The 22,047-nt window shown below is 52.2% G+C and overlaps 3 protein-coding genes across 4 annotated transcripts; 2 read left to right on the forward strand and 1 right to left on the reverse strand.

The window, feature by feature from the left end:
• Window positions 1–114: 114 nt before the first annotated feature.
• baiap2l2b (BAR/IMD domain containing adaptor protein 2 like 2b) lies at window positions 115–3,695 on the forward strand. The gene is made up of 14 exons (XM_068751268.1): window positions 115–168; window positions 308–383; window positions 984–1,070; window positions 1,155–1,216; window positions 1,598–1,669; window positions 1,772–1,861; window positions 1,953–2,084; window positions 2,214–2,318; window positions 2,407–2,509; window positions 2,583–2,790; window positions 2,881–2,946; window positions 3,088–3,370; window positions 3,435–3,478; window positions 3,560–3,695. The coding sequence occupies exons 1-14, from the start codon at window positions 115–117 to the stop codon at window positions 3,633–3,635; spliced, it is 1,458 nt and encodes a 485-aa protein (XP_068607369.1). The 3' UTR covers window positions 3,636–3,695.
• Window positions 3,696–4,070: 375 nt separating this feature from the next.
• Window positions 4,071–5,734, reverse strand: pvalb7 (parvalbumin 7). Of its 2 annotated transcripts, XM_068751271.1 has the most exons (4): window positions 4,770–5,734; window positions 4,547–4,676; window positions 4,347–4,456; window positions 4,094–4,260 (listed from the first exon to the last, which is right to left on the reverse strand). In XM_068751271.1, the coding sequence occupies exons 1-4, from the start codon at window positions 4,828–4,830 to the stop codon at window positions 4,235–4,237; spliced, it is 327 nt and encodes a 108-aa protein (XP_068607372.1). In that variant the 5' UTR covers window positions 4,831–5,734; the 3' UTR covers window positions 4,094–4,234. The 2 variants fall into 2 exon arrangements, with proteins under 2 accessions (XP_068607371.1, XP_068607372.1); XM_068751270.1 differs by having other exon boundaries at window positions 4,071–4,456.
• ncf4 (neutrophil cytosolic factor 4) lies at window positions 4,811–17,208 on the forward strand. The gene is made up of 11 exons (XM_068751269.1): window positions 4,811–4,870; window positions 7,424–7,566; window positions 7,724–7,808; window positions 7,880–8,039; window positions 9,554–9,624; window positions 10,049–10,176; window positions 10,696–10,744; window positions 13,683–13,781; window positions 14,481–14,632; window positions 14,734–14,799; window positions 16,496–17,208. The coding sequence occupies exons 2-11, from the start codon at window positions 7,538–7,540 to the stop codon at window positions 16,701–16,703; spliced, it is 1,047 nt and encodes a 348-aa protein (XP_068607370.1). The 5' UTR covers window positions 4,811–4,870; window positions 7,424–7,537; the 3' UTR covers window positions 16,704–17,208.
• The last annotated feature ends 4,839 nt before the right edge of the window (window positions 17,209–22,047 follow it).

Below are 22,047 nucleotides of genomic sequence, written 5' to 3' on the forward strand. Positions count from 1 at the left end.
AGAGAGCGGCAACAGAGCGGCGCCGGCGAAGGTGACTTTCACGTCCTCAGGAGTCTGAGGTTCTTCATAGCTTCCTTCTTCTTTGAGGCTCGTTCTGTCTTCTGATTGGCCGCTATGTCTGGAGCCACCAGCGACCAGCTCCACAGATCAACCCTGTCTGTCTACGTGGTGAGTTCGACCTGCAGACATGAGCCGTTTAAAAGGGAACGATGAACTGTGACATCATCATTGTTCAATGTTTTTAACAGTGTGTGTGTGTGTGTGTGTGTGTGTGTGTGTGTGTGCGTGTGTGTGTGTGTTATCCCAGAACCTGATGGAACACTTCAATCCCGGCCTCCAGAAGCTGGTTGCTCTGGGAAACAGCTACATCAAAGCTTTCCAAGGTGAGCGGCTGGTGTGTGTGTGTGTGTTCCAAACATGAAGTTAATGTTCTACTTTACCTTTTTTAAGTGTAAAGACTTCTTACAATACAATAAAGGCAGTTTTTAGAGGTTTATTCCTGCAGCTGGATCACAGGAACGAAGAGGAACGACCTTTTCACTCAAACCGCTGAGACAAAGCGAACGAGGACGCCCGAGAGCGTTGAGTTTGAGCGGGAGTTCACGTCACGCTCCTGCAGGCGGCGCCACAAAGGCAGCTTCTGTGTTTCGGGCCTCATTCTGTGAGTTCATTTTGAGGTTGCGAGCTGCCGGATCCGTTCCCTGCGACGACGTCAGACGATCGTGACCTCGGGTAGATTCTAAACCTGCCGTTCTCCGTCCCGCCGGTAAATGTCGTGCATCATTGATGCGCCGCCAGAGCAGCCTGTCAGTCACAGGGCAACAAGGTAAACCTACACCCACTGGCCTGGGGCTATTCCTGGACCAGCGTCCCCCTATCACGTGTCAGCGCTGTGTTCCTCAGAGCGACGGAGCGGCTGATTGGCTCCTTTAGGAGGCGCCGATGAGGCGAGGCCTCTGATTGTTTGTGTCTGCGTCCCGCAGCCTTGGCGGTCTGCAGCGAGGCCTACTTCAGCGCCGTGGCGAAGATGGGCGACCAGGCCCTGCACACGCTCTCATCTCGATCTCTTGGTGAGTGGGTGCATAGAGCGACCACCTGGGCAGGTGGCAGGATGTTTACGCTGAACCCCCTTCCTGTGTCTCTGCTTGAAACAGGAGACGTCCTGATCCAGATCTCAGAGACCCAGAGGAGGCTGACGGCAGAGATGGAGGGGGCGGTCCGTACGCTGCGCTGCTGCCAATCAGTCCAGAATGAAGGCGGAGCTTGTTCTGTTTGCTTTGGGGCGTTAGACGCAGATTAATGGCGTGTTGCGCTGATCAGAGCCCCTCTGCTCTGACGAATAGGAAGTCAGTTTGACGTCTGAGTCGGTGACGCGCCGCTCCGGCGCCGCCACTGCACATATCAGACTTTAGGAATCCATTTTAATACATGCAGATCTCTAACGGACATCCTTTGCTACCTAAGAAGCTGTTTAAGATTCAAGCCACCTGATTGGACGGCCCACCTGCGGGCATTTAGACGAGACGCTTAGGACGTAACCACGCGGGGGGGGGGGGGAGGAGGATTCACCGGGACGATGTCTGTGTTCCCGCTGCAGTTCCGATGGTTCCAGATCGAGGTGCTGCAGGCCATGGAGAAGAACGTCAAGCTGGATGAGGAGTACATCGATGTGAGGCTCTTCTTCCTCACGCCGCTTCATTTAGAATGCGTCGTCGTCATCGTCATCGTCATCGTCATCGTCATCGTCATCGTCGTGTGTCCTGTGCTGCAGGGGAGCCGCCGGGTGTACGAGCTGGAGGTGAGGAACCAGGCCGGGAACCTGGAGAAGCAGCTCAGGAGAGGATCCTACAGAGACTCTCTGGTGGCCTCACCGACACGCCGACACGCCCGCACGCCGCCCGCGCGTCCGTCCCCGTTAATGCGCCCGCGCCCCCCCCCGTGTGTGATTTCAGGAGAACAGTCAGTACATGCTGTACCTGAGGCAGAGCCAGCAGGAGATCCTGAAGGAGGAGGAGCGGCGGTACCGGTTCCTGGCGGAGAAGCACTGCGGCCTGACCCAGTCCCTGCTTTTCCTCATAAACAAGGTGTGTTGCTGTTGCTGTTGTTGTTGTTGTTGTTGTTGCTGTTGTTGCTGTTGCTGTTGTTGTTGTTGTTGTTGTTGCTGTTGTTGCTGTTGACGACGTTTTAAACGAGTCTCGATGCTCTGCTTTCAGACGGGCGCGTCTCTCCAGCAGAAGGCGGATGGATGGAAGGAGAAGGTGAACGACACCAAAGGGTCCGGACCCCGACCCCCCACGCACCTGGACCAAGAGGCTCAGGTAGCGCCGACCCCGCGGCGCTCAGAGCCGCCCGCTGGAGGAATCTGTTTATCTCACCCGAGCTGTTGTTGTTGTTGTTTCTGAGCAGCTGCGAGGTTCCGTCGGCGCCCTGCTCCAGACGGTCGCCAGAGACGAGGACATGTCCTGGGCCCGGAGGGAGCAGCAGGCCCTGGGCAGAGTGCCCTCTAGAGGTCGGAGGTGGACGCCAGTGTCGCCCAATCGCTGTCCGGCATCACTTAAAAGAACTCCCTCTCCTTCCTCCAGCTCCCTCCCCCCTCCCCAGCCGCTCCCGCTCCAGCTCGGTGGGGGAGTCTCTGGGCCTGGGCGGGGGGAGACCCCTGAGAGCCCTGGTGTCCCACCCGTCCTCCTCCAACCCGAAGCTTCTACCTTTCACCAGAGGAGAGGCGGTGACCGTTCTGGTGCTGGAGCCACGCAACGGCTGGCTGTACGGGCGCGCGGAGGCCAGCCTGCGGTGGGGGGGGCATGCGTGTGCAGGGGGCGTGTTCTGGTAGGGTTCAGCTTGAGCCGCGCCGCTAACCCGGACCTGTCTCACCTCCTCCAGTCAGGGCTGGTTCCCGGCTGCCTACGTGGCCCCCGAGGAGGAGTTCTCCAGCGCCCTAGCGGCGGGGTAGGCGGCGCTATCGACCGTCGTCTAGGCTACGGCCTGCACTTCCTGCCCCCGCTGTAGTGAACGGTCTCACGCCGACCCGGACGCAGCAGGCGGGACTTTAGTTTGGTTCTCCACGTGTGATCTTTGTGTTTTTCTAAGAAGCCACAGTCGGAACAATCTGCCGGACCCGACGGACTCAATCACCGACCAATTAGAGAGCAGGAGCCATGGAGATGTCCCGCCGCCGGCCACGCCCGATCGCAGGTTCTCCGTAGACGTCCGGCCGGTCTCTCCAGTCCCGGAGAAGAAGAGTTCCAGTGAACACCAGCCCCCTCCTCCTCCTCCTCCTCCTCCTCCCCCGAGTCTCAGAAGGGGCTCGACAGATTTCCGACCGATCTCTCCCCTTCCCGTCAGGAAGTGTGACTCGGCGCCTGATGGCCAGGTACCGGAGGACTGGGTTCAATCCCGATGCCCCCCCCCAGCTTTACTAATACAATCTCTTTCAGGGACTCTCCCCCCACGGGACGCCCGACAACCCGCTGTTTCCCAGGTAACGTTCACTTTTTTATCAGCTTTACGGAGGACGTCTTCGATTCGCACCGTGAGGCGCTGCGTTTACGTTTCGTTGCAGAGGCACCAACCCGTTCGCCACCGTCAAGCTCCGCCCCACGAAGACCAACGACAGGTCTTCCCCTCGGGTCCTCTGATCCGGGTTCTGAGTCCCGGTCGGGATACGGAGGTGGGAGGTGCAGCTATAGGTTTGGAGGGGCGGGGTCTAAACGCTGCTGGAGGACGTCTCGCATCAGAAGCAGCTTGTGAAGTTTTTAATGTCGATAGAGTTATTCTTTCTTATTCCAGAAGCCCTCGTTTCTGTCTGCAGCTATTAGCTTAGCATGTAGCCTGGGATCTGGGTTGTATCGGTTGATTGATCGCCCCGGTTGTAATCCTCTTCGCCGGCTTGTTGCTGTGTGAGTTGAATGTGGTGAGTAACAATAAGTAAAGAGACAGGCGTGTTGCTCTTTATTATCGCCTGTTTCTCCTTATATGATCTACTAGAGAGGAGGAGGAGGAGGAGGAGGAGGAGGAGGAGGAGGAGGAGGAGAGGGTTACTGGTAAGAAACAAGTAAAGCCAGTCAGGCAGAGGAGACGACATCATGACGTCCACGCCTCCTACAGCAGGTGTGACTAGATGTAGAGATGCTTCGTGCTCCTCTTCATCGTAACTCCTCGTGTGACGCCAGGCGGTAAAGTACGAACGCAGGGATGAAGAGGACGAGGAAGAGTTAGCGGGGCGGTCGGCCGCGGCCTACTCGTGCACCAAGATCTCGAATTCTGCAAAGAGAAACACGACATGAAAAGACCCGGAAGGCCTGAAGCGGCGTCCGGCCTCCAGCCCCGCCTCCAGCCCCGCCCCTCACCGTCGATGCCGATCTTGCCGTCTCCGTCTTTGTCCGCGGCGAGGAGGAAGGCTTTCGTCTCGGCGTCCGTCAGATTTCTGGCCTCTTCGGCAAAACCCTTCAGGACGAACCTGAAACACAAAAGGAGGCGCGGAGGAGGAGGAGGAGCGCAGGACGCCGTTAGCGGACATGGATGCTAGCTGGCTGGCGTTTTTCCTCACTTGAGCTCCTCCTCCTCGATGAAGCCGCTGCCGTCCACGTCCAGCGCCTGGAACACCTCCTTGACGTTCTCCGCTGACATGGCCTTCATCCCCACCATCTCAAAGAACCGCTTAGGGTCGAATTCCTCCGCTGCAAAGAGCCGCCGCGGAACAATCGTCAAGCCCCTCCCCCGACCTCTGCACACTGCTGCGTTTGAAACGTGTCGATCGACTGGCTGCAAACCTGCGAAGGCTTCGAGGGCTCGCTTGATGTCCTCGCCTTTCAACAGGTCGCTCATCGCCATCGTTGGCCTGCTGGAGACGGGGAGGAGAGGAACGGTGAAGGTCAGAGGTCAGAGGTCATCTTCAGAATGACCTGAGCGAGGCTCGAGCTGCTGCCTGCTTCCATTCTGGCTGGAATTTAGACGCGCTCGGGCCGCGGTGGGCGACTTTATGCGTTATTCAGAGGTTTAAGCGCCGATAATAATGAATGTTTTATCATTTCAGAGTCCGAGAGAGTTGGTGTTCTACGCAAAAGGTCGATAAAAGCAAAGTGCAAAGATTGCAAAGACTTTTGATCTTAAATGCGGTTATTAATTATATTACACTCCATGCCGGGCTGAAGATGTTCCGGAAGCTTCACGCACCGTTCCGTCCTCAGATTATTCCCACCGTGCGTATCAGCAGCTCCGTGAACCGTCACACAGTACCGGGCAGCCGCCAGCAGGTGTCGGTAGCGAGCTCTGGATCTGAACGCCTTACTGAAGCTGTCTGATCGATAACGTTCCGGTTCACCCCCCCCCCCCCCTGACAGGCTTTCGGCGGAGAGTGAACGTGAACGTGCTATAAATACAGATCAATACAAGAGTCAATACCGTAAGATCACTGCAAGTGTATTATTGATCAAATCGAATCTATTAAAACAAATCTTAAAAATATCTACTCTAAAAATAAATGGGCCTGAAGGACGGCCATCAAGCCAGCGCCTTTGATTGATCACTGATCGATAAGAGAGTCCCATATATAAAATATAAAAGGTCCACATCCGGGATGGATTTCCTTCATCGGAAGGTTTACGCCAAAGCGCTTCGGTGATGCACAAAACATTCATCGTGTTTCACTCTGGTTGAATAGTTTTAGGCAATAAACAAAACGATTTCACGCACATAGAAACAGTAACTGTTTTTTCTGTAGCTCATTCCGGTCCCTGAACGCATCTTAAATCCCACTGAGCTGGGGGGGGGGGGGGGTGTAGCTCATTCCGGTCCCTGAACGCATCTTAATTCCCACTGAGCCGTTTTCCTTTTTTCTGTAGCTCATTCCGGTCCCTGAACGCATCTTAAATCCCACTGAGCTGTTTTCCTTTTTTCTGTAGCTCATTCCGGTCCCTGAACGCATCTTAATTCCCGCTGAGCTGTTTTCCTTTTTCTGTAGCTCATTCCGGTCCCTGAACGCATCTTAATTCCCACTGAGCCGTTTTCCTTTTTTCTGTAGCTCATTCCGGTCCCTGAACGCATCTTAATTCCCACTGAGCCGTTTTCCTTTTTTCTGTAGCTCATTCCGGTCCCTGAACGCATCTTAAATCCCACTGAGCTGTTTTCCTTTTTTCTGTAGCTCATTCCGGTCCCTGAACGCATCTTAATTCCCGCTGAGCTGTTTTCCTTTTTTCTGTAGCTCATTCCGGTCCCTGAACGCATCTTAATTCCCGCTGAGCTGTTTTCCTTTTTTCTGTAGCTCATTCCGGTCCCTGAACGCATCTTAAATCCCACTGAGCTGGGGGGGGGGGGGGGGGGGGGGGGGTGTAGCTCATTCCGGTCCCTGAACGCATCTTAATTCCCACTGAGCTGTTTCACCTGAATGAAGGGATGAGTGAAGAGAGGAGAGGAACGTGAAGGTGGAGAATGGAAGGGAGGACACAGCAAGACCTTCACAGAGCGTTTTAGTGTCTTTCAACTTGTTTTGGTTCTTGTTCCTGTACGATGTCTCCATGGCAACCAGCCCTGTGTTCATTGGGTTTGTCGGTCAGCGAACCCTTTCTGACTCTACATGTCAGCCACAGTAATCTGTTACTAGTTAGTTACTCATTACCAGGTCAGATGACCTCTGCCGACCTTGAAGACGAGCACGCCCTTGGTAAACGTTTCTGCAGTTACACACACACACACACACACACACACACACACACACACACGCACACACACACACACCTGCATGATTCACTTATCAGACGAGGAGTTTCCCATCATGAGTGACTCAACCTATAAGTGGTGTGTGTGTGTGTGTGTGTGTGTGTGTGTGTGTGTGTGTGTGTGTGTGTGTGTGTGTGTGCGTGTGTGTGTGTGTGTGAACCTGAGCTGATTGATCCAACATTTGATTAATCAATAGTTCCATCTCTCACACTTTGCTGACATCTGCTGCTCTAAACTTTAATTACATTAAATTTAAGGACCCCCAGATTTTCCATCAACAATGCCCCCACCCCCCAGATTAATTCCACCAATCACCTGCTCACACCTTCATTTACCTGCGGTTGTCAACAGCAACAGAAAGGAGAGCAATCAACGCTAATAATCACTTTGTGTGCTAATGAGCAGCAGGTGTGTTCCGGTAGGGGGGGGGGGGGGGGGGGGGGGGTAATCTAATTCAGAGTTTAAAAAAAACAAATTTAGACCCGCAAATCGGTGAATTATTCCAATCTGCACATTAAAAGTTTGGAAATGATTTTAATTTAATCCTTCCGAGGAGGAGGAAGAGGAGGATGTTTTCATCTTGCTTACTCTCCTCCTCTTCATCACCTGTCAGGTTGCGCTTCATCACGCCTCTGCCCCCTTCGCCCCGCCCCTCGCGTCGTTCCGCGCCTCAGAGGCACCGATTTCACGCACCGTGCGCTTCTTTTAGGGAAGTCGCTCTTCCTGTTCGCGCACTTCAGCGGTTTGACAGTCGGCGCCTCCTCCGAGAAGCGGCGTCCTGCTCCGGTTCAAAGTCGCTCCGCCAAACGCCGGCATCAACGTGATGGCGCTGCAGCAGCTACGGGACGAAAGGTGAGCGCGTGACGTCACAGCTTGTCTCTGCCTCCAGTTTGACATTCTGCTGAATTTAAAATGATCCTTCCAGAGAGGAGAATAATTTCTACACATCTTTGGGATGCTTTTATGTCTTTCATTGATTTCTTTTTATCTCTTTCATCTCTTTTATCAGTGACTTTGAGCAGCTGCCTCACAACGTCGCCGTCAGCGCCACCGTCGCCGACACCGAGGAGAAGAAAGGTTTCATCGACTACTTCGTAAGTGGCAGAGAAAAGCAGAAAAAGAGAATACGGGCGAGCGTTTTCCACTTCCGTTTTCTCCCCTGCAGAGGTTTGTGATCGAGGTGAAGACCAAAGGAGGGAGCAAGTACTTCATCTACAGGAGGTACAGACAGTTCTTCAGCCTCCACGAGAGCCTGGCGGCCAGGTACGCTCCGGAGGAGCCGGAGAAGCCGGGGCCCAACACCTGCGTCCTGCCCGCCCTGCCAGGTGAGTGTCCGGGCGGTGTCGGGTTTCACATAGTTTGTAGAGCTGCGGAGTATTCCAGCTATGTCTGCGGCTTTTCTGGATCACTTTGAAATTGTCATTAACATTCACAGTCGTGTGTGTGTGTGTGTGTGTGTGTGTGTATGTGTGTAGGTGTGTGTAGGTGTGTGTGTGTGTGTGTATGTGTGTGTAGGTGTGTGTAGGTGTGTGTGTAGGTGTGTGTGTGTGTGTGTGTAGGTGTGTGTGTGTGTGTGTGTGTGTAGGTGTGTGTGTAGGTGCGTGTGTGTGTAGGTGTGTGTGTGTGTGTGTGTAGGTGTGTGTGTGTAGGTGTGTGTAGGTGTGTGTGTGTGTGGGGGGGGGTGTAGGTGTGTGTAGGTGTGTGTGTGTGTGGGGGGGGGTGTAGGTGTGTGTGTGTGTGTGTGTGTGTAGGTGTGTGTAGGTGTGTGTGTGGGTGTGTGTGGGTGTGTGGGTGTGTGTGTAGGTGTGTGTGTGGGTGTGTGGGTGTGTGTAGGTGTGTGTGTGTGGGGGGGGGGGGGGGGGGCGGCTCTCACTCCGTTAACCGGTAACTTGCAGGTTGATCCAGCCCGGAGGCGTTCTCATTCCTGAGCGTTGCTATGGTTACACTCCTATCTGGGTGATCCAGACTTGGACACTGGTTGTGCAGCGGCTAATGTTTTACTGACACACCTGCAGCGTGAGGCGTGGCCTGGCGCTCAGCAGAGGCCACGCCTCCACCAGAATCCACTCCGGCTCCTCCTCCCATAGTTGTTTACTGTAAACGCCGTCTGCCCAGCAGGATGAGGTTCCCCGTGAGTCACCGGCTTCGTTCCCACCTGCTCAGACGAGTGGGCGGTTCAGGATTTACCACGAAGAAGACGTGGATAAAAAAAAACGGGTCCGTGGGGGGGGCAGAGAAGCTTCCAGCTGCGAGGCTAGGCTAATTAGCATCCTGAGCTTCCGTCTCGTAAATGGAAAGTTTGCAGATGAAATAATGGAAATAGAAGAGACTCGATGTCACCGTCGGTCAGATTCGGATTCGGATTCGGATTCACGCTCCGCCTTCGTGACGTTCTGGGACGCTGCAGCTTCCTGATTTTAGAGCAGCGTCTCGTTTCTGCTTTCTATATCGGGAAGTTCTACTTCTCTACAAACTGATTTAGCACCCCCCCCCCCGAGGCTGCGGGATAATCTCAGATGTGACGGCTGTAATTGGAATGTCAGGATGTCATCGGGATGGGGAGGGAATGTGAGAGACGGGAGGGAGCGAAAACACGGACAAGAGAGTCCGTCCGTTGGGTCCAGTGGAAGCGGATCAGATCTATGAACGTTTAATCAATGGGAAAAGCTGCTTCAGGTGGTGACGGGTAGGAGGGGCGGCTCCACATCTGGCTTCACACCTGGCCCGATGGGCAGCTCCACATCTGGCCCGATGGGCGGCTCCACACCTGGCTCCACATCTGGCCCCGGCCGACTTCATCCCTGCACCTCGTTTAACTGTCGCCACTCTTCCTCCTTAGGGAAGGTCTTCATCGGCAACAAGAGGGAGATCGCGGAGGGCCGGATCCCTGAGCTCAACACCTACATGAAGGTAGCGCCACCAGGTGGTTGTGTGTTCTCTGCAGCTCGGTGGGCCGGCGCTGACCGGGTCGGAGCTCCAGGTGTAGGCGTACCTGCTCCTCCACCGCTCTTCCTCTTCCTCTTTCTCTTTCTCTTTCTCCCACTCACTCACTTCTCTTTTCTGCTTCGCTCTTTTTGTTTTTTGCCCTGCAGCCTACGTGTTTCTCAGTTTTCCTGCTCTCTCTCTCTTTCTCTCTCTCTCTCTCTCTCCGGCCTCTTCTCTTCATCCATCTAACGTCCTCTCTCTCGCTCCCTCTCTCCATTCATGCCAGCTCATCTCTCCACCTTTTTCTCAATCGCTGCCTCGCTACCTGTCCTTGCGTCACCCTTTCGTCCCTCCCGTGCCGTCCGCCCTCTTTTCATCCCTCGTTCTCCCCTCCTCTCCTCCGCTGCAGGGCTTGCTCGGCCTGCCGACCTGGTTTTTGCTGGACGAAGCTCTCAGGATGTTTTTCTACCAGACGGATCAGGACAGCCAGCACCAACCGCGAGCCCTGAGGCGACTCCGCCCACCCACGCGCAAAGTGTAAGCCCCTCCCACCGGCAGGAAATGGAATCCAGTTTTGAAAACAGACGGGGTTGAGGTCGCCTTTGAAGGCAGGCTGCTGATGAAAGGAATAAACGTGTTCCTCTCAGTTCGGCCTCCCAAACGACTTTCAGACTTTAAAGACGCTGAAAGATGAAATAAAAAAACTCCACCAAGTTTTCTATATATTTGTGATTAGCTTAATAACGGCTGTTTATTGATTGGCGGACGATCGGCCAGATTAAAGCTGATTACGTAGCGACGGAAGGAAAAGATGCAAAACTGGGTGTTGAGACGTCTCCGGACCGCTTCCTCATTTGTAACGGCTTCTCTGGCTTCTGATTGGCCCATTTTCCCGGTGTCGGGTTACGCCAGCAGGAGATGTGGTGAAGTTGTAATCTCTCAACGGGAAATGATGCAAAGCTGCAGCTTCATCACTTCCTCTGCAGCCGGCCTCTTCCTCGGCGGGACGCTTCACAGGAAACCAGGACATTCGTCTTCTCGCTCTTTGTCTTTCAGGAAGTCCGTCAAACCCAAAATGGACCTCTTCTCCTCCCCCAGGGCTGAGGTACGATCCTGCCATCGCCATCCCACCTGACTTCCTTCCTTTTTATCAGCCTCATCCGTTCCTTGTTTCGTCTCTTAGGTTTGTCCTCCCTTTCCTTTCCTTTCCTTTCCTTTCCTTTCCTTTCCTTTCCTTTCTCGCAGCCGAACAGTCGGGAATGTTTTTTCCGGGCTCTGATCTCGTTCCTCCCTGCAGACGGGTTTGTGGGGAGCTCCTGCTGGTTCATTATGGACGACCGCCTGCACCCCTGTAGGCGGCGCTGTCAGAGCGTGTAGCCTCGGACAGCTTTAACCTCTGCAGAGAGAAGGGCGTTGGTTCTAATGGCGTGCTGCAGGTTGTGTGTTTGGTGCACGTGGGCATCGCCTCCCTGCAGAACATTCCAGTTGTGGTTCGTTGCCAAATGAAGAGCAGCAGCTCCAGTTCACCCCCCCGCCCCCCCCCCCCCTCCCACACAAAGTTAAAACATCGGTGGGCTCCTCTCACGAAGCACTCGGCCTACTCACCGTTTATTTTAGCTCGCTCTCTCTCTCCTCCTCCCAGAGAGAAGCGAGCGCCGCTCCGTGCTCTTCTGTTTTTCAGAATGCGGTGAAGTGACTTAAGCGCCATCCAAACGTTGGAGGGCGCATCTTAGCGTGTTTACGCCGCGACACTCTGTTCCACTCCACTAACTGTTGCGCCGGGATGAGTAATCGTGTTTGGTCGCTGCGCTGCGAGCTTTCGGGAGCGATTATAATGCAGAGGCAAGAATGCAAGAAAAGATTCAGAATCTAAACGGGATCGTGCTCGCGGCTCGCCGCCATGCTAACGCGGCTCGCCGCCATGCTAACGCGGCTCGCCGCCATGCTAACGCTGGACCGGCTGCGGCCTGCCCTCCAGGCTCTGCTCACAGGCGTAGTGACCAGCTGGTGAACCATGTCTAGCAGCTAATTAGGAATTCTCAGGAAGCACAATAAGAGTCGTTGCTAGATCGCTGCCTTGCTCACCAACGCGCCGCGCCACGTTTACAGGTTTCCCACTCTCCGCTGGTCGTCCGTTAGGGTTCAGGGTTGGGGGACAACATGACATTTCTCAACCCAAGTTGTGACTGTATTGGAACCAACAACCTGCGCGTGTCGTCCACTGACCCTGCAGGAAGTGGGTCACCGGACAGAAAATGCTCTTTCATCTCGCGCAAAGGAGAGAAAGACGTGAACTCTCGTCTTCACCTCCGTAACGAGATGAGGTTTGAACATTCGGGCGGGGCCGGCGCGAGTCTAATTCTGGCGTCTCGGGGGCGCGGCTGAATCTCGGGGGGGGGGGCGTGGCTCTAAATGGCGACAGACGTTTTCTGTCCTTTCACGTGATAAGACCTCAGGGTCAGCGTAATCTCAGCGGATTGTTAATCCATGCAGCTCCCTCGCTCCCCAGGTTCATTAATCTGCCATCAACCTGTAGGCACACGCGCACGTGCACACACACACACGCACACACACACACACACACACACACACACCCCACATCGTCCTTCATTGCAGACACACTTTAAACTGTAATCTTAACATTTATTCCTGCCTAATTAAATACATGTTATTTAATTGATTATTTAAATCAATATTCATTCTGGAGGTTCAGACGTGCCGCTCCTCAAATCCAAACGGAAATCAGCGTGTGATCAGGATCATCATCGCTCCATCAGCCCCCCGCATCGCCGTTAACTTTCACTTTTTGTGCCTCCTCCTCCTCCTCCTCCTCTTCTTCACCTCCCTCCCACTGCTTTAACTGCTCCTCGTTTTTTGGTCTCTCTGTACTCGCCTGATTTTCCTGCTCCCTTAGTTTAACCGTCTCGTTGATTGCTCTCCTGCCGGAGCTGTAATTCTCTCCCATTATCCCAGTTCACTGTGATTACGCTTCTTTCCTTCTTGCAATCTTTTCTTCCTTAATATTTCTTTCAATCATTTTCTCTCTTTTTTCATATCTTGCTCTCTTTCTTCCCTTTTGCGTCTCTTCCTTCCTTCCTTCTTTCCTTTCCTTCCTTCCTCTTCCAGCTGCTACCAGATGCTCTTTCCTCCCTTTCATGTCACTTCCTTCCTCCCTTCCTCCCTTCCTTTCCTTCCTTCCTCTTCCAGCTGCTACCGGATGCTCTTTCTTCACTTTTGTGTCACTTCCTTCCTTCCTTTCCTTCCTTCCTCTTCCAGCTGCTACCAGATGCTCTTTCTTCCCTTTCGTGTCACTTACTTCCTCCCTTCCTTCCTTCCTTCCTCTTCCAGCTGCTACCAGATGCTCTTTCTTCCCTTTCGTGTCACTTCCTTCCTCCCTTCCTTCCTTCCTCTTCCAGCTGCTACCCAATGCTCTTTCTTCACTTTTGTGTCACTTCCTTCCTTCCCTTCCTTCCTTCCTCTTCCAGCTGCTACCAGATGCTCTTTCTTCCCTTTCGTGTCACTTCCTTCCTCCCTTCCTTCCTTCCTCTTCCAGCTGCTACCCGATGCTCTTTCTTCCCTGGAGGATGGACGGCTGTTTGCCGTCTGCTCCTGATCAGCTGACCGTCTGCGTCGACCCTCTGGCCGGTTTGACCACGCTTGAGGCGCTCGCCGATGACGCCGTGTTAATATTCTCCAAAGCGCTTCCTGATCGTGACTCCGATACGAAAACAAATCCGACAGGTGGCCAATCGATCACAGGAAATGATCGATTCCTCAACAACAGCAGCCATCAAACCTCTTCATCACTAAACTTTTTCAGACGGCATCCCTTCGCTCTTCATCTCGCTCCCTCCTCTCGTTTCGCACGGATCCGAACTTTGCGTCGCTCCATCCTCTCTCTCTTTTAAACATCAGCAGTCTTACCTGTCCGTCTGATCTCTTCGTGGTGATGCGTCCGTCTCTCCCTTCTCCTCTCTCCTTCCTCTCCCTTCTCGCTGATCTGTGTGTGTGTGTGTGTGCGTGTGTGCGTGTGTGTGTCCCAGGCGATGTTTGACTTCCGAGGCAACGGTAAAGCGGAGTTGAAGCTGAAGAAGGGAGAGGTGATCTTCCTGCTGCAACGAGTCAACGCAGACTGGCTAGAGGTAAGAACGGAGAGATGGAAACGGAGCGAGAGAGAGAGGGAGGGGGCTGAGAGATGGATGAGTGGTGATGGGAGAGATAAAGACAAGGTGGAGGGGGAGAGGAGACAAAAGGCGAGAAAGAGAGACGGAGGCTTCTCGAGCAGGACGGAAGAGAAAGAAGAGTGGAGGAAGAAGGGAGAGTAAAAGAAGGAAAGGGGGAACGACTTGTTCCTCTCCTCTCCCGACATGTCCAAAAGTATACGGACACAAGCCCAACTTGTAGTTCCTGCGTCTCGGCCTCGCCGCTGCTGTATGACATCATCAGCCGGGCGACTGCTTCTGATGAGGTCATCGGCTCGTAACAATGTCACTTTCCTGAAGATTCACAATGTGGCGTGAGAGTAGAGTCAATAATGCAGCGAAATAAATGGCGGCAGCCGAGGATGACGCTTTGGACGGGGGTCCTCCGCTTTCCTTTAGTGGACACGAGACAGTGCGTGTGTGCGTGTGCGTGTTCACAAGGACACACACAAGGACGGGATCTCGAGAGAAGCCTGTTTGGCTGTAACATCAGGCGGCTATCATGAACGGGATAATTAGAACGCCTCTCTAGCTGCTGGTCCATCACCAACCCGTCTCATCATCGGTCCCTCCTCCCTCTGGGACCCATTTCCTGTCTATCATAATTGCTTCTCTTCCTTCTCTTCCCCCTCGTTCCAGGGAACGGTGAACAATCAGACGGGTATTTTCCCACAATCCTTTGTGAAGATCATTAAGCCCCTCCCAGATGATGACGCAGAAGGCGAGTGTCAAGGCCACACCTACAGTTGCCTGCGCTGCCTCCTGCTCAGCCCGTCCGGAGTCGATACCAGGTCGGGACGATAAAGTTCTGAATGATTCCAGACCTCAGATTCGATCGTTTCTGTTGTCGGGGTTTATACCTACGCTGATGACTGCGTGTTCTTTCTTCCAGAGATGTTTGTGTTCAAGAAGACCTCACTATTCAGCCAACATACAGGGAGCTACTGTCCCGCATGAGGTAGGTTTACCAAATGATGACCTTTCTCTAATTGAAGCCACGTTTCTTCATCGGGACCAGGGTCAGAAATAACAAAAGGTGACCACGAAATATTAAAAACTTTCCTCTGGTGCTATTTATCATCTGAAAACGGGCAAACGTCATGAAAAAAGGTCCGTTGATGTTGCTGGATGTGGTCCGGGTCAAAATGCACCACGGACCGTCCCTGGAGCTCCTGCGTTCGCTCACCAGGTACACGACCAGGGTCGCGGAGCCTTAGTTGGACTTCTGGAAATTCTTTTTGGATGATTGTGATATGTTATATATGCTTTTTCCTAGGTTAAAGCGAGTCCAGCTTAGCAGCAGCCCCACAATAATATCTGGTGCTCTTATTTTGTAGGCAGGGGAACGCGTAAAAAAACAAACTTTTATTTTATTTCTGTGTCGAAGCGAATCACACAAAACACGTCTTCATCCTGCATCCTAGTCGACAATGAGCTGAAGGAACCTTGAAAAGTAGCGGAGCTAAAGGTCAGCTACTTTGCAAACGTTTTTCTAAAATCAAATTGAACATTGAAAATGTTGAAACCTCATTTTCACCCATGTGAAAAAACGTGATGAGAGAAATGGGTGTGAAGAGGCGGCTGGGAAGCCGAGAATTGTTGCGTTCAACCTCGAGTGACTTCCAACACCTTCCAAAGAATGTGATAATGGACCCGAAACGTCTGATTGATGAGGGCTGGACGTGAGACGTGTGGCAGATTCCGTTTGACCTCGGCTTCGTTACGTCTTTAAAGCCATCTCGGTAAATTAGACTTTAAAAATTTTGAATCACAAATGTTCTCACATCTTCCCCGAGTCGTGCTTCAGTCGGGTTTAATTCCAGATGAAACAAGTGGCGCGCACTCGACAGTATGCCCTGAGGGACGCCACGTTTTACCATCTTGCGCTGCAAACTTGGAAATTGCCCATTTGCCAATCATCACCATTTGTCTAATTAAATCCTGCAGGCCCTCTCGCCCCCCCACCCCACCCCACCCCACTCCCACGGCGCCATCATCACCGGATGCTCATTACACTATCATATCTGTTCTTCCTCGTCTTTGATTCTTTCATTCTGCCTCTCCATCGCTCATTATCCGGTCGTTTAGATAGGTGAGCTCCGAGGTGATTAGCCCTCCCAAATCTTAATCAGTTCATTTCTCCCGCTTATCTTCTCATTATTGGTTTTTCTGCATTCAGTATGGTGGCCGGGGGTACGATGGAGGAGACCCTGGGCTTTAATGGAGGATAATGATAACGGGGGAGGAGAGGGAGGTGAAGGTGTGAGGAGCAGGTACGGGAGGAAAGGAGGAAGACATGTTGAACTATAATCACAGCTGCGGCTCACGGCTCTGTGTTGGATGCTGCAGCTGAGCCGTGATGTTGTCGTGGCGACGGGTTCCTGGGAGTCGGTTTCATTTTCCTGCAGCAGCGGGAGTCGGGAACATTCTGAGGTCCGTTCAGGACCAGCGGGCCTTCCATTCCGGGCCGCCGGATGGGTTGCCTGCAGTCAGACGGTTGGTCGGGTTCACAGTCGCTTCCTTCGGCGGTAGAACCGGTTCTAAATATCTGTCCTCACTCTGAACCAGCCGCTTGCTGTGATTATTATTCATTAGAAGAAAAACATTTAAATGTAGGATTGAAAATGCTCAGAAATATCTCTTTCTGTGTTCAGGGACGTCTTCAAGGTGAGTGACGTCGCCCTGAACTACCGCGACCCGGAGGGCGACCTCATCCGGGTCCTGGATGACGAGGACGTCCAGCTGATGATCCAGGAGAGCAGAGGTCAACAGGCCAAAGTCAACAGGCCTGTTAACCAGTTTCCATGGCAACTATACGTGACCCTGGCTTCTGACTTTTCTGTTTACAACACGGAGGCCTGACGGAAGGGGAGAGACGTTGAGTTTTCTCACGTCGGAGTGCTGACTGATCGATTGACGGCTCACACATTTCATTTACTAAACTAATATAACAGCTTCACATTTTGAGTTTTGTTTGTTTGAGTCCACATGCATTAGGAGCTCGTTCTAACATTCAATTATTAATGTCGGTACAATAATAAATAAAGTTTAAAATTCCCGGGATTGGTGAAGTAATGTGGAATATTTTTACTTTTAATGGGAAAACCAATAAAGGCCGAGTCTTTCTCCTCACGCACACTTATTGGTGTTAAATGTTACTCCGGAGGACAATTCTCTCCTCCTTCCTCTCTGCCTCGCTCTCTCTCTACATTCACATTTCATCCACGCGTCTTTCTTTCATTCACTCTTCCCTGCAGGAAATCAGCCGCTCCGAGGCGGTGCGTTCGCTGCGTGGAGCGCCGCGTAAAGGAAGCGCGCGCATTATTAACATTATTAAGTCTATTATTGAATGATTAAACAACGATAAAGTCCATGTTGGTGTCTGCTCGCCCTCATTTCGTCACCACTTCATGCAAAATGGAAAGAAGACATTTGTCTTCTCTGCATCTAATCAGGCTCTAAATGAATGTAATTACAGCCAAAGTCATGTTAGCCTGCAAACTAGCCACATTAGCCAAAGGTGGGGGGGGGGGGGTGGATGTGGATGTGGAAGGAAATTTCATTTTGCGTTTTAATTTCGTTTCTGGATAATCTAATCTATAACAAATGTGTCACGTGACCAGAGACGAGGCTGAAAACCTTCTGCAAAGGTCCAACGTTCACCTGTTTCAACGAAATCAAATCAAATTCTGGGGAAAAACTGACCTTGTGCCGATTTATCTTTTTCTTTCTCCGTGCATGTTGTGATGATGAATCCCCCCCCACCCCACCCTCTTTGTTATAACAAAGTGGTGTTCTTATATTCGTGTTCTTATAGTAGTTAGTGTTGAATTTAGATCTTCATGCAGCCCAGCTGCTGCAAACATGAGGTGCTGCCACCCGCTGGACACAATCAGGTACTGCAGTCAGCTGATGCACGGAGCCCCGGAGTTCTGTGCTGTGTGTGTGTGTGTGTGTGTGTGTGTACGGATTGGTGAGGCGTCATCAGGTGTTTCTGATGAGAGAAGTCGATGATGACTCAAAACATGTCTGCTTTCTGTTGGTCTCGGTTCCAGATGACGACGTTGGAGGTCACCCTGGAGGTCACCCTGGAGGGATGGATCCAATCCCCTCCCAGATTTACTCTTTGGTCCTCGCCACAAGGGGGTGCTGTTGATCTGTGCAGGCGTCCATGCTGCAGAGGCAGAACATCTCTAGCAGCAATCATCATCACCAAGGTCGTCAGCATTCTGATGACACAGTGGTCGTTAACATTTCCATCATTCTGAGTATATTGGGGGGAAACAGTATTGGAATGACACTGACGTCTCCATGGCGATGGCGCGATCATCAGTATGACTGCGATTGACACCTTGTTACAGTCAGAACCGAAGGTCGATGATGAAGCAGTGGAGGAGGCAGAGGAGAGTGTGTCCATCAGAGGACGGGGACAAAGAGTTCACAGTGAAACACGACAAAGACAAGAGGCTGCCGGGAGGTTTCAAAATCTGCTCTCCTGGATCACGGTAAGCCGAGCAAATCATATTTTGTCTGCGGCAGTGACTGGGTTGGGACAGAGTTCAGAAGGTCAGCTTCTGATGAGAAAAAAAAAAGTCCAAGTTCAGGAAATGTAATCAGGAGGAGAAAAAATGTCCCTTCAATCCAGTTATCTGTCCAGGAGGATCAGGGTCCATCAAATCCTGATCACGTAACGGATTCCTATGCATCCTAAACCTAAAAAACTAACCCTAACACTAAACCCCTAAACCCATACTAGCACTAAACACCTAACCCGAACCCCTTCAACCTAAACTAACCCTAAACTAACACTAACACTAAACACCTAACCCGAACCCCTTAAACCTAAACTAACCCTGAACCCGAACCCCTTAAACCTAAACTAACCCTAAACCTAACATATCAATGTTGCATTGTAAACCTAATTCTTAATCTTCTGACGTTCAAACTTGGACATTTGTCTTCCTGCTTCACGTCAAAATGCGGACAGAAGCATTTCTGCACACGCGTATGGAGGACATCCCATAAAAATATTTTTACACCATCAATATAATAGACAAGACAATATATAGCCACTAAATGTTTTATTAAATAATTCTTTTTTTTCCTTATCAAAGTGGTTTCATTTGTGTTTGTGATCCCATTCATTGAAAGGAGAGTCCTTGTGGAGCATTTGAAAGAAGCATCCATTCCAAGGCTCACCTGTAGCCAGTCCGGTATCGTTATTCACTCACTCATCTGGCAGGGTGGCGCAGTGAATGTCCGTAGAGGATGTGGGGGCCATGGATGGTTGTCTGTGTGCCCCCCGCCCCCCCACGCCTTGCAGTCATAGGTGTTGCAGCGCCTATCACAGCTGGCTATGGGCGAGCGGCGGGGTGCACCCTGAACAAGTCACCAGCGCACGATGGGGGGGCCACACAGACAACCATTCATGGCCCCCATGCTCCACCCCCCCCCCCCCCCCCCTACGCCTTGCAGTCATAGGTGTTGCAGAACCTATCGCAGCTGGCTATGGGCGAGCGGCGGGGTGCACCCTGAACAAGTCACCAGCGCATGCTGGGGGGGGGGGGGGGGGGGGCCACACAGACAACCATCCATGGCCCCCATGCCCCCCCCCCACGCCTTGCAGTCATAGGTGTTGCAGCACCTATCACAGCTGGCTATGGGCGAGCGGCGGGGTGCACCCTGAACAAGTCACCAGCGCATGCTGGGGGGGGGGGGGGGGGGGGGGGGCACACAGACAACCATTCATGGCCCCCATGCCCCCCCCCCACGCCTTGCAGTCATAGGTGTTGCAGCACCTATCACAGCTGGCTATGGGCGAGCGGCGGGGTGCACCCTGGACAAGTCACCAGCGACCTGATCGTCTCACCTTAAAGGCTTGGATGGGTCTTCTGATTTCTTAGACCTCCGAAAGACGCCACAGAAAGACCTGAAGACCCGAACAATTATGTTGTTCTTCTGTTTCTTAGCCTTCTCCAGACGTGCCACCAGCATGTCGATGACCATTGTGTAAAGTAGGGTCCTCTCCATGTTCATGTAAACCATCCATGTGTTGTGCATCTTTTTGCAGAGCTTCTTATGGACAGCTTTGGCGATCTTCTCGGCCTGTTGCGCGTCCAACTCCAGAGTGATGGTCGACTCCTGGATCCTGGCGACTAGCAGACTCGTCATCGTCTCAATCATGTCCGCAAAGTCCGCTGCATCAACGTTCATCCTCTCAAAGATCCTTGAGAGGAGCACTGTGATGATCCAGCGACACCGCTTCGCCAAGTCTTCAGGCGACGCTGCTGTTTGGACATCACTCGTGTCTTCTGGACCGCAGACCCTTGCAGTGGGGAGATTTTCCTCTTCCACAGGTACCAAAGGCTCTTCCACAGGTACCAAAGGCTCTTCCACAGGTACCAAAGGCACCCCTTCCATGATGGCAGGGGCCTCTGGCAGCTCTGGAAGAAATTCCTCTTTGTCTTCTGTGGGTTCACAGACGACGGCATCGGTGCCATTTTCTATGTCATATGGCACGTTTGGAGGAATAACATCTACCACCTGCATGTAGTCCTTGCACTCTGACCCTTTCTGAGAGACAATGAGCTCCACTGACGAATCTTCATCTTCTCTCATTTTCATCCAGCAAATAAATTTGCGGATTCTGAGTGAAAATCTCTGCAGGAGCTTCTTGAACTCCTGTATTATGAGAACCTGACTGCTGCTGGGACTTTTGACAACATGCAGCCCACTTGCTTCCGGCGTGTTTGCAGTTTCTCTGTGGCTGCTGCTGGTTCGTATGCTCTTCATAACCTCTTCGGAGACGAGACGGCATATTTTATATGGTGTCTGTGTCCCAACCACCTCTGGAACGCCCATTGTAATGGCAAGGACCGGTGGGAGGACGTTAACCAGCGCTTTGTGGACTTGCTGTTCTTGTGAATTGTGAATTTCATCAAGCTGTGCTGGAGCTTGTTCCAGACCTGCTTGATGCACATTGTCAGCGACGACTTGAATTAAATCTGTGCACATATTCCCAAGCTGTGCATCAGTTTTCGTATCATCGGTCCCTGACTCCAGACTGTCCCATTCTTCATTGGTGACATTTCCCAGGAACGCATGGAAAAGCTCCAGAAGAAGTGACGCAGTTGGTGGAGAGAAGGCCAGGCCCATTCCCTCGGAACTCTGTATAGGTGATTGCTCCTCTGTACTTTGCATCTTACTGTTTTCGTTGTATGAAACTTGAATCTTGAGAGTGTTCTTTGCTTGTATAAATAGGTTCCCTCCAAATGACTTCAAAAGCACATCAAAGCAAAAGTTTGAAAGACTCAAACACATCAAAGCTCAATATCTCCGAGTACATCAAAGGGTTAGGGTTAACCCCGCCCCCAACTACCATCAAAGACAGTTGTATTACACGTTGTAACGTGTAACAGCGGCATGGCAGCAATTTCATCACAAACATGGTCCCATGAAAATTGTGATCTTGGTTCCCATTTACCCCATTTACAAACAATCTCATTTTTAAATGCTGAAGTCTCAAAATTCTTTCTCCGTGCATGTTGTGATGATGAATCCCCCCCTCCCCCCCCACCCTCTTTGTTATAACAAAGTGGTGTTCTTATATTCGTGTTCTTATAGTAGTTAGTGTTGAATTTAGATCTTCATGCAGCCCAGCTGCTGCAAACATGAGGTGCTGCCACCCGCTGGACACAATCAGGTACCGCAGTCAGCTGATGCACGGAGCCCCGGAGTTCTGTGCTGTGTGTGTGTGTGTGTGTGTGTGTGTGTGTACGGATTGGTGAGGCGTCATCAGGTGTTTCTGATGAGAGAAGTCGATGATGAATCAAAACATGTCTTCTTTCTGTTGGTCTCGGTTCCAGATGACGACGTTGGAGGTCACCCTGGAGGTCACCCTGGTGAGGCTGCCTGATCAATGCAGAGCAGACAGACTGTAGGGTCAGGCTGTTCTGCATTGATCAGGGTCCTGCAGGGTCAAGGGTGCACCCTGACGGGAACAAACCATTCTCACCTGCGACCGACCAGGTGCCGCCGCAGGGATGGATCCAATCCCCTCCCAGATTTACTCTTTGGTCCTCGCCACAAGGGGGTGCTGTTGATCTGTGCAGGCGTCCATGCTGCAGAGGCAGAACATCTCTAGCAGCAATCATCATCACCAAGGTCGTCAGCATTCTGATGACACGGTGGTCGTTAACATTTCCAT

The sequence above is a fragment of the Brachionichthys hirsutus genome, chromosome 17 (assembly GCF_040956055.1).
Source record: "Brachionichthys hirsutus isolate HB-005 chromosome 17, CSIRO-AGI_Bhir_v1, whole genome shotgun sequence".
Lineage (NCBI taxonomy): Eukaryota > Metazoa > Chordata > Actinopteri > Lophiiformes > Brachionichthyidae > Brachionichthys > Brachionichthys hirsutus.

Coding starts and splice junctions, on each gene's coding strand:
- pvalb7 (XM_068751270.1), bottom strand. CDS start 4,830: ATGGCGATGAGCGACCTGTTGAAAGGCGAGGACATCAAGCGAGCCCTC. Junction 4,677..4,769: donor AGCCCTCGAAGCCTTCGCAG/GTTTGCAGCCAG, acceptor GGCTCTTTGCAG/CGGAGGAATTCGACCCTAAG. Junction 4,457..4,546: donor ATCGAGGAGGAGGAGCTCAA/GTGAGGAAAAAC, acceptor TTTGTGTTTCAG/GTTCGTCCTGAAGGGTTTTG.
- baiap2l2b (XM_068751268.1), top strand. CDS start 115: ATGTCTGGAGCCACCAGCGACCAGCTCCACAGATCAACCCTGTCTGTC. Junction 1,670..1,771: donor TGGATGAGGAGTACATCGAT/GTGAGGCTCTTC, acceptor CCTGTGCTGCAG/GGGAGCCGCCGGGTGTACGA. Junction 2,947..3,087: donor TCCAGCGCCCTAGCGGCGGG/GTAGGCGGCGCT, acceptor TGTTTTTCTAAG/AAGCCACAGTCGGAACAATC.
- ncf4 (XM_068751269.1), top strand. CDS start 7,538: ATGGCGCTGCAGCAGCTACGGGACGAAAG. Junction 13,782..14,480: donor TCAACGCAGACTGGCTAGAG/GTAAGAACGGAG, acceptor CCCTCGTTCCAG/GGAACGGTGAACAATCAGAC. Junction 14,800..16,495: donor GAGCTACTGTCCCGCATGAG/GTAGGTTTACCA, acceptor TTCTGTGTTCAG/GGACGTCTTCAAGGTGAGTG.